The sequence below is a fragment of the Chelon labrosus genome (genome assembly GCF_963514085.1).
Source record: "Chelon labrosus genome assembly, chromosome: 9".
In the NCBI taxonomy this organism is placed as follows: Eukaryota; Metazoa; Chordata; class Actinopteri; order Mugiliformes; family Mugilidae; genus Chelon; species Chelon labrosus.
In genome coordinates, this window is record NC_140359.1 from 19,506,172 (window position 1) to 19,516,662 (window position 10,491).

A 10,491-nucleotide genomic window follows, 5' to 3' on the forward strand; every position below is an offset into this window, starting at 1 on the left:
TGCCGGGTCAGAGATACTCCCAGGACCCTAATGCTTCATTCAGACAAGCAGGGAGGTCCCGGTACGAGAGACTATTTAACTCTGACGCATACCGGCTCGGTGCGGAGCTCCAAACCCTCTCAGTCATCTGCGAGAGGAAACGACGGTATCTCTGTATCTCTATGCCTTTTTTTTTTTTCGCGTGCATGTGTGGTACTTGTGCAATTGCCGCCGCTGCCAGAATCTATGACGACGCGCTGTAGGAATTGCAATGAACTATACAGCTACGTATGTAACTGTGGTGTGCCAGAGGGGCTGAAAAAATTCCAAACACACACACACACACACCAATAAAAAAAACGGAGATGTTTGCGAGAGAAAACGTCTCCGCTGCGCAGTCTGAGAAGCATCAATCTACACCTCAATCTCTCTCCTAGTGTACGGTAGGCACTGCAGCCAAAACACAAACACACTACCGCTACTATACTCCTGCTTCTTCCCTCACTCGGTTTCCCCTCCGACACACACACACACACACACGCGCGCACACACTCTCTCTTTCCCTCTGCTGTTTTGTACTTTCTCCACCCTTCTGGCAGTCAGCGCTGTGAGGGAGGGAAGAGAGGAAAGGGGAAGAGGGAGGGAGGGATACGAGGGGAGGGGAGGGGAGCGAAGGGAAGGAGGGAGGCCAGACCACCCTGCTCTCATGGCAGGGCTGAGTGTTTACATTGCCGTGGCTCACTCTGTAATACATCTGGCATTCTGAGGCCACTCTCTCCAGCCAGGGACGGGGGAGCAGCGGCGGCGGCGGCGGTGGTGGTGGTGGGTGAAGGGAGGCAGGAGGGGGGAGGGAGGCTCGGGTAAAGAGAGAGACCTTTCTGGCAGGGAGGAAAAGAGAAGGATAGAAGAGAGAGGGAGAGAGAGAGAAGGAGGTAGAGGGGGGGGAGGGTAATTCTCTCCGCAGTCTCCTGTGGTCGGTCATTCGCAGGGCTCTGGTTTTTGAATAAGAGCGCCTGGAAGAATGCAAAATGTAAACAGAGAGCTTGGAGGCATCTCAGGATGTTGTTTGTGAATGGGAGCGCACGCTCGCCTTCGCAGCACACAGAGCGCGGTTAATGAGCAGCAATTTTTTATCTTTCGCCAGGTAGGGGCTAATATCCACGAAGCTGTTTTTTTTTTTTTTTTTTTTTTTTTTTAAACATGTTGGGAGAGCCAGCCTGAGAAAACAGTGCTGTAAGTCTGTGTACAGTACCAGAGGAGCAATGTTTCCCCACACTAAATCCCTCACCAGCTAGCCTGCACTTTTCATCAACTCGTAAAGTTTAACACAACACGCTGGAATGTTATTCCTCATACAGGAGTTTAATCCCGTTTGTAGTGAGCTGATAAACACGAGCTTAATTGAGTCCAGTTTGGAACGAGCGCGCACGCCCGCATTTGTGCAGGTAACAGATGGAGAGAGGGAGATAGGCGACTTTATATTGTTTATTCCGCGCAAGCTAGGTAAAAATACAGGGTGTGGGTACAGGGCGAGGGACAGAGCGAAGGGAAAACAGAAAAAGAAAGACAAGGCAGGGGAGAAGACGGCTTAAGAAGAGAGAACTAGCAAAGAGAGGCCCACCAGAATAGCCTGACATGCCAGCCCTGGTCAACCACCTTCCCATTCACAGACCCATAACTCCAAAGGCTCTCTGCATATGATGGTGCATCTGTGTGTGTGCGTACATGCATCCATGCATGTATCAATACTCCCTCAAACATCAAAAGCCGAATTATTCAATCACGCAAACCACAATCCTCTCGGCGGAGACGCCGCACTCAGGGGGGACTCCTCCTCACCCTCGTCCACAAGAAAGGACGTCAAGGCTTCTTCCGCATGCACTCAGCATTATACCGCTCCCCTCTCTCTCGGCTGCCATTACCAGCAAAACAACAAAACAACCACCAACCCCGTCAACTCGGCTCTTAATCATACTAGATACAAAACAGACATGCAAGGCAGTGAAGGAGCTGCTTTAGGGGAAAAAAAACAACAAAAAAACAACAACATTTGGTCCTATCAGAGCGGATTAAATCAGCCGCAGGAGGCAGACAAACACGTATTGGCACCACTTTAACTGCTCCCACATTGATTTCGGTAATAAACTGACAGCAAGCGGGTTTTTTTTGTTGTTTTTTGCCCCCTCTCTTGTCTTGTAATTCCTGCGCACACATTCTGTCATTAAAGCACGAACGATGACAAGCACTAATGTGGAATCATTTCAGTTAGAGATGTGATACAGTAAATCAGATCAGAGTCACTGCCCTCTGCTGGAGAAGCGATGTCAAAAGGTTAAATCATAAAAATGAAACACGGACGGCAACGAGCAACCCTGCGCTCTCCACAAACAGCATCTGCCTCGTCGCGCACAGCAGGCCTGAGCGCATGCATGCACACTCGACACGTGAACATGTACGGGACACAAACAGCGACTGGTGACAGCTGTGGCTTCTGCTGCATTTCTTCAACCCCCCCACCACCAACCCACCTCCCCGCCCTCCACCCTCTTCCTCGCCTCTCCCCTCTGCTGTGAGTCTTCACTCTGCACCCAGGCCACAGGGTGAGTATCAGGTGAGGTTTTAAATAGCGGGGCCTCTACGAGATGACCTCAGGGTCCCAGGGGTCTACCCCCGTGGCCCCTGGCCTCTACACTCATGCCCCCGCCTCCCAAAGAAAGCGCTCCAGGACCAAGGGCCTCCCCTCAGTCTGTAGCCTTGAGACTACAATCCATAACCCGGTGCCCCAGCCCAGGCCGTAAATCTGGCGACCATAAACTCATTTCAACTTGAATCACTCACACATATGTCCGTGAAGCTCAACTCCAAGTCCGTGCAGGATGAGGGCAAAATAAAGAGAACTCCACGGGTTGCGTCCTCTACTTAGCGTAGGCTAAAGCTACGGGCTAACCACAACCGGGCGCAGATTACAGTACAGCTTCAGCTCATGTGCATCACCCCGAGTTTCAACTTCAACCCTTGCCCAGAGCTCAAGCTTCAAAAGCCCCATTTCCAAACTTTCGCCTCCCTATACCTTCTCTCCCCCATCAACACAGCCCCATAATCTCCAGCCCCTCTCTCGGCACAGAAACAGAGTGAAGAGTGAGGGGCTGTCCTACAGGAAGGCCAATGTTTATGTGATACTGTTTTAATTAGAGTCAGGCAGCGCTGCTATTTTCTTTACAATTTGGCCTGTGTTTGCCTTAACCCAGAATGCCAAGGGATAGCCCCTTTTTCCATTTGAAGCCAGGAGGAACTGTAAAGGGGCCTTGCTCCAATCTTCTACGTCTCCTCTCTGCCTGAACGTGGCTTATAGTTAATCATCGCAAGATCAGCTCGAATCATCTGCAATTTGAAACCGAGGATGTATCTGAAGTCGACCACAAGCCAACAGGCACGTTTTTTCCCGAAAGCACGCAGAGGGGCTCCGGGGGCCACATTTGTGTGTGGGGAGATCGAGATAGGGCGCCACAATACTACGACTTCCTGTTTCGGCTAATCATTTCCTGTGAGCATCACAGTGGATATAAACACAGAATTAGTCTGCAGTGGGGACGCAATCTGAGCTTAATAGACGCCAGAGTCTCTTTAATGTTTTCTAGGTAGGAGAAAAAGACTTTTTAAATATTCCTAACGTTCACTAATTGTTTAGCAGAGCGCAGCCCACCCCCCAATACATCCTCAGACGTTTGACACAATCGCCCCTTTGTGCAGGCATGCGTCTCACTCCCAATTGGTCTCTGTCACTTTGTCTAATAAACAGAACTTCCTGTGTCTGAGTATTTATAAACAGTGCTGAGTGAGCACTGTGTGAGAAGAGACAATCCCTGCGAAAGCTGTGGCACGTGACGGCGTGTAGAATAAACACACCGGCCAACTCCGGTACGCAGCTAATGGTGGTCTGCTGGCTCCAGGCGCTGCCAGAAAGCGGGAGACGACAGACGCGACGTGAGATCACAAACGCAGCTCCCCGTCACTTCCAACAGGACGAGCTAATACGAGCTGGGTGCTTTCTACGTGTGTGTGCGCGTCCGCGGGGGCCACACAGCTTCCAGGCGGGGTCGTCCGTGGGTCGCCCGCGGAGGGCAGTTCCAAATGAAACATAAACAGCCACTCTGTCCTCTCCTCCTCTCTCCTCTTTTTCCTCTCGGACGACGGGCCAGTCCCCCAGCACGGCCCAGCACAGCGTTCCTCGGTCCAGGCAGAACTAATCTATCCCTCAGCTGTGCAGTCTAATCTAAACAAACAGATCTCTCCCTACCAGCATCTGGAACCCCTCATGTACCGGGACCTAGGAAACCACAGCAGCCCTGTCTCTTACTCACTGTCTCTCTGTGTGTGTGTGTGTGTGTGTGTGTGCATGAGCAGGTCTCTGTGTATCAGTGGGAGCCAGTTTGATAATACGTTAGTAGATGTCTAGCAGAGGTCAGCGCCACCACACGAGTGACAGCCAGGATCTCCATGAAGCTAGTCCGTTCTGGGCCGAGCAAAAACGAAGGACGTGCACAGTTAGAACAGTGTTAATTTGACGCAGCACCAGTTGTATGAAATAACAGTTAACTACAGGGATCAGATGACATTTAAAGCATCAAGAATAACAGCAAAACCAATCGCGAGTAGCCAGAGCTTCAACTGTTTTGATATGGTGTCCCACAATAACAGCACAACGCCATACTATCCTTAGATTTGAAAAGCTGCACAGGGGCATCTATATGCACGTTCTTGACAATTCATAAGGCACACTTGTGAAAACAAATGCATTCTAATATAACGGCCCTGCACTAAATGTTAGCTTTTTAACGGCTATGGTATTCAGCATTTGTTTCAGATACCCGAGAGAGAGCTTGATTCGACTGTGTCTTCATTTCGGAGGCCGCGTTGCATCGACACGTGTTTCTATTATTTTGTCAATGAGCTCGGCTAAATGACTTTAATTCAGTCCAATTTAACAGTATCACATGCTGCATCCTCCAAACTGTTTACCCGGTCAGATCACGGCCTCTCTTGTGCTTTTTCCAGCATAAACTGAACACTACAACAGTCATGAAGGGGAATGCAGTGCAGGACTGTTGCAGTGCAGGACTAGAACGCATTCATTCTCACTAATGCAACAGTGGCTGAAAGGTGGATGCAGGTTTTGCTTCATGAAGCAAAACAGCAGCAGTATTAAGTGACAGCCACTGAAGCTCTTCTGCCGTCCACGTGCATGCTCGTTATGCTTAAAATGACCCACCTGCCAAATATTGGCTAAACGCACACGTCTTAGAAGAGCAATATTGGTGGCAAAGGAGTGCAAATTAAAAGGCAGTAAAGGCTAGTAAACGTCTGATCATTTCAGTTAATGAAGGAGATTGAATCGTCAAAAATGTCACCAGCTGCTTTTCGGCCAATTAGTTTCTCCGCTAATCGATTTCAGCGCCCGGTGCCAGTGTGCAGCGCTAAAGGATGCGGCCCTCGCCGTAGTGTACGCGAGGGCGGGTGCGAAAAGGGTGCGTGAAAACCGTGCGATCCTCTTGAGCACAATCAGGAGTCCTGTGCTGGAGAGACTCCCCTCTGCCTAAACCGCTGCCAACTGCGCCTGCGCCACAGATTAGAAGAACACGCTGTCTGTCAGACCCCTGCAGCAGCATGCAAGGAGAGAAGAGCCAACCCCGGAGGGGGGAGGTGGAGGAGGTGGGGTGTTTGATGTGTGCAGGAATCGGTCTGCTGTAATGCTTGATCTCATGAACTATACGTTTTCTTACTTAAGAGAGGGCAGTTAAAAAGTGGAGGAAACACAAAAAAAAGGGGGGGTGGGGGCCACGGGAAAGCGATCAAATGCATGTGCAGAGAAAAATATTTTGTTTCTTTTCTGTGTCTACATACATCCTTCAGTTCAATTCCTCAATAGCAAACTCTGCTCCTCCATTCATGACTCCTAGCACTGACTCGAGCCATAAGCGCAGGAATGCGGATCAAAGGGAAAGGAAAAAAGCCCGGCCCCTTTTCCCTTAACCCCCCTCCACAAGCACCACCCATATGCACAGTCTCTTTCTCCCTTTTAAATGTTCAGTTAAGTTGTTTCTTTAAATAAAAAAAATATATAATAATAAAAAAAAAAAACCCACACGAGTAGCCCATCCACCGCACAAACACTAGTCCCTGTCCTCACTCCGCTTTTTCCCTGCAGCCGGAGACAAATCTTTTTGGAAAGTTGAGAGCTGTCCAAAACGGGACCACACACAGTCTCTGCGCCTTCAACTGCTGGGGGCAGGCAGGCAGGCAGGCAGGCAGGCAGACACACACTCACACACTCTCACGCGCGCACACACACTCTCTCACACAAAATGGCGGCTTTGACGAAAATTTCCTCTACCCCAAAAGCTGCTTATGAACTTAATTACAACCCTTTTCATGGGGGCAGTTGCAGGCGCCTCTTGCACGGCTCCTGCGCGCATCCAACGTGGTTTGAGAAGCTGCGAGTATGTTAGGAAATATACAGTTATTTTCAAGTTTCCCCTGGCCACTTGCCAGGACCTAAACAATAAACAATCCCCCTGGCCTGTTTAGCAGCGGCCGCAGACCCTCTCTTCCTCCAATCTAGACTAACCCCTACCCTGCTTTGTACGACCCGGCAGGTTAGATTCAAACACAAACTAGATAAACGCATAAAATTGCCCGCACAAACTGCACACATTGATATAAACTGCCAGCAATAATCGAAAGTTTCTTACCTTCCACCCAGAGTTTCTCCACGTCCGTTTCCAAATTAGCTGCCCTTAAGCCCACAGCGAAAGCTCCAAAGATCATGAGGCCCACAACCAAAAACTTTCCGCAGTTCTTTTGTATGTAACAGCCCAGCCTAAACAACAGTCTCTGGAACTTCGCCCTCAGCCACAGAGGTGCCTTCCTCCCAGTTGCCTTCCCCTAAGAGGAGACAAGAGTGCTGATGTTACTGTCAGTTAACACACCAAAAAAACACTTACCAGCACTTACCTGGACAGGTGATGCAAGAAGGGAAAGGAGGGAAAGGACCGACACAAAGAAATGACAGGTGCATTCATGTCACATATTTAAACCACCAGCCCCAGTCTGACCCGATAATCCGCGCGCTGATAAGACCGGCTGTCGTGATTCACTTTACGGAGCGCGTGTGACGGCAATCACAATCTCACTCTGCGAAACTTCAGTGACTGACAGGTACGTATCTTCTGGGGACTGACTGGGAACCGCTGAGGACTCCCCCGGGGGTGGAGAGCCACCGGTTCGGCCGTATCAGTGACACATATAAACTGTAACCTTATCTTGACACATGCAAAGAAAAGACAACTCCATCCCCCGCAGGTCACCCACACACACACACACAGCCTGGGCCGGTTCCATCATCCCACAGCTACAGTTCTGAATATGCTGATCAAAAACAAAAGTCCCGTTTGCTGCAGTGTGGGCTCGCAGCCGGACCTCCAAGAGTTGGTAAATAAAAGGCGATGACTATCAAACCAGAATTATACAGCAGGTGGGCTTAAGATAACCGGCCTCCCTTTTTGTTTCCACATAAAGGGTCTTTCAGCTCTGACAATGCAATCTCTGTAAATAAATACGCACAATTCTAACACATTTGCTCCCTGCTACACACAAAAAGTGTTTCCTTCACTGGAGGGGTCTACCCCCACACATCAGCCGGTGTTATTAAATACCCTGAAACGGTGCATGTGGTAAAACCCACAAATACCACCGCACACATGCACACGACTCCACTCCGCGTCCAGCAGCCCGTGTGTTCCGGCCTGCATGGGGAGTGGAGGAACCGTCACGGGGGGACTCACAATATTTGTGAACGGAAGAGGGCAGCCACATGGATTTTTTCCCCCCTCAGTCTCTCTCTCTCTCTCCCTCCCTCTCTCTCTACGCGAGCCACCCGAGTGTAGACAGTGTCACACGAAACGTTTCAGCACAGACTCCAAAACGTTTTACGCGTCTCAATGAGAGAGAAGCGTTAAGTTTGATGTTATGAAACAGTGCGCGCTTGTGTTGACAGTGAAAGCTGCATGTTTTCGCCTTGTCCGATACCGTTACAGGTTTGGATGAGCTGGGAACAAGCGGGTGTTTGTGCCGATAAATCAAGACCCGCGACTTGCTTCGCGTCCTGCAACACACGAGTCAAAATATCGCGGGGCATGAAACAAAACAACCCACGGCTCTCTACAACCTTGCCTTGCCCCTGCGTCCCCCTGCCCAGCCCGTCCCGTTACCTAGCAGCGACTGGACATAGTTTGGCTACTTTTCTCGGTGTGTACAATGAAACCGGGACCGTGAAGCTCTCCCCCGGGTAAGATGAGAAATAAGCACCTCTGTTATTTGCTCCAAAGCAAAGCCCGCATCGCAGTAGCTCGGCCGCTGCAAATACTCCAAATCCAGCGGTGTGTTGCGGGTATAGTCCCCCCTGTTCCTCCGCGTTATCCTCGGCCGATCGGGGTCTCTGTTTTCCTGCTCGGAGTGCGCATTAGCAGCCGAGGCCATGTTGCGGGGACTGCGAGATGGTTACCGTTTCCCACTTTATAGTATTTCCCCGAAAGCGCGAAGCGATATCCCAAGGCGACAGAGTTTCACTCTCGGAGATCTCACACCCGTGAAGTAGGACTTCATACTCCTGTTGGAGACGGCGAGTCAAAGTCTGCGCCTTCCATCCCAACATTTCGTGATCCGGAGGTCTCCACCGCTTTCACCGCATTCACCGTGTCTCATGAAAAAAAGTAGGTTTCTCTCAAAAAGCGAGGCGCGCAAAGTGATTCCCATACACAAGTCGTCGGGCAAGAAACCTCGATGGTCGTAGCATTCTGCTGAGATCTATGTGGTCTTCCCCTGGGCCGCGCGTCACGGCCAACTCTGAGATTCAATAGAAGAGGAGAAAAAGACCTCTCTCCATTTGGAGGCAGAGAAGGAGGAGGGGTGAAAAGGAAAAAAAAGACTGGAGATCCCGCCTCTGGGGCTGTCAGATCGCAGGACTTTCTTGCATCTGATTGGTTCCAGAAGGGCAAAAATTACTCAGCAAACACGACTATTATTAGCTGCTTAGCAACAGCTCACTAAAGTAGAGAGACCACCCAGGCAGACAGACCTCATGTGTGCATCTCCAACTACAGGGGAGGCTCGCCGAGCGCCGAACCACTTGGTGCGTTTGGGTTCCCACATGGCGTTCCGTTGATAGAAAGAAGCGTTTGCCTGAGAGGATGTGAAGTCTGAGGCCAGGCGACCGGTGTGTGCGTCGGAGGAGGACCGGGGAATGTCAGAGAATGAAGTTTTTAACTTTGTTTTTTTTTTGTTTTTTTCTGCCACCACCATGATGGAGGTGGTTGAGCCTCAAATTACATTGGTTCAAGGGGAGGTCCTATAGACGGCTACAGTGTCGTTACAATGTCAGCTCCACTATAACATAAGCTGATCCTACCCTCCCGTGCCTTGTTATTCTCCCCTTAAGGTGGAAATAAAAGTAATTAAAATAAAATTAAAAAATTCTAACAAAGGCTAATAAATTGCATCTCATGACCACAAGTAACTGGACACAATTTAACGCCCTTTTGTAATGGCTATTAGTCGAATAATTTGAGACTTTTGCGCAATTACGCACAGGAATGCTTATTAATCCCCTTTTTTGCCTTAAATGTCCACTTTAGTTATAGCACACTAGTCTATTGTGCACTTTAATATCAGTATTGGTTTCATGCAGATCTACATCAAAATAAGCAACCTCGTATTTCACACAGACAGGCTGCAGAGACAAATAAGCAATGGACAATTTAAGCGCATTACAAATGCAATATTAAACGCTCTAATCTAAAATTCAGCTGCCTTGGCTTTACGACTACACTGCAGATGCCATCAGTATCTGACAATATGGATTTCCACAGGCAACTTAATATAGCCACGGATCACTCGTTGTTCCAGTCTTATTAGTATTTTAGATTAAATATATTATGGCAGAGCACGAGTAAACATTTGCAAATAGAGGGCATATCCAATGAGGGTTGTCAAGATTAAGATTAAAAGACACAATTCATGCATTCAACCCCTTTACCTATATACCTATATTGAAGCAGAAGGAGGCACAGAATGCAATTATTTCAATATTTCATTCCCATGCAGCCACTTGATGGAACAGATCAGCAGCTTGACACCTGAGTCATCTGATCTCAGCAGCGGCTCGTCTGGCTGCCAGCAGCGCCGCACTTACCATCTCCAGTCCAGGTGGGGAGAGCTCTCAGAACAAATCCGTGATTTCCGCACCCCGTGGAGCGCGAAAGGAGTCAGTTATGATACAGAGAAAAAGAGCAGATTTGGTGTTGTGAGGGGAGAAGTGGACGCATCGTAATCCGTCTTAGCCGCAGTCATCGTGTCTCTTCGTCAGAAAGGGTTCACTCAACAATTACACGGCCGTTCCCTTTCTGCCACGTGGGTGGTCCCGTTCGCTCCATAGGCAGGACCCTTTGAGCGTCACGT

At 49.5% G+C, this 10,491-nt stretch overlaps 1 protein-coding gene across 1 annotated transcript in view; it reads right to left on the reverse strand.

Annotated features, from left to right (window-relative positions):
• ptch1 (patched 1) overlaps positions 1–8,885 on the reverse strand; it is a 47,731-nt gene extending 38,846 nt beyond the window's left edge. Inside the window, exons 1-2 of the mRNA XM_084551784.1 lie at positions 8,344–8,885; positions 6,729–6,921 (exon numbers count right to left, since the gene is read on the reverse strand). Coding sequence (XP_084407910.1) covers positions 6,729–6,921; positions 8,344–8,514 — 364 coding nt within the window. The 5' untranslated portion in view covers positions 8,515–8,885. The remainder of the gene's footprint in view (positions 1–6,728; positions 6,922–8,343) is intronic.
• Positions 8,886–10,491: the final 1,606 nt, after the last annotated feature.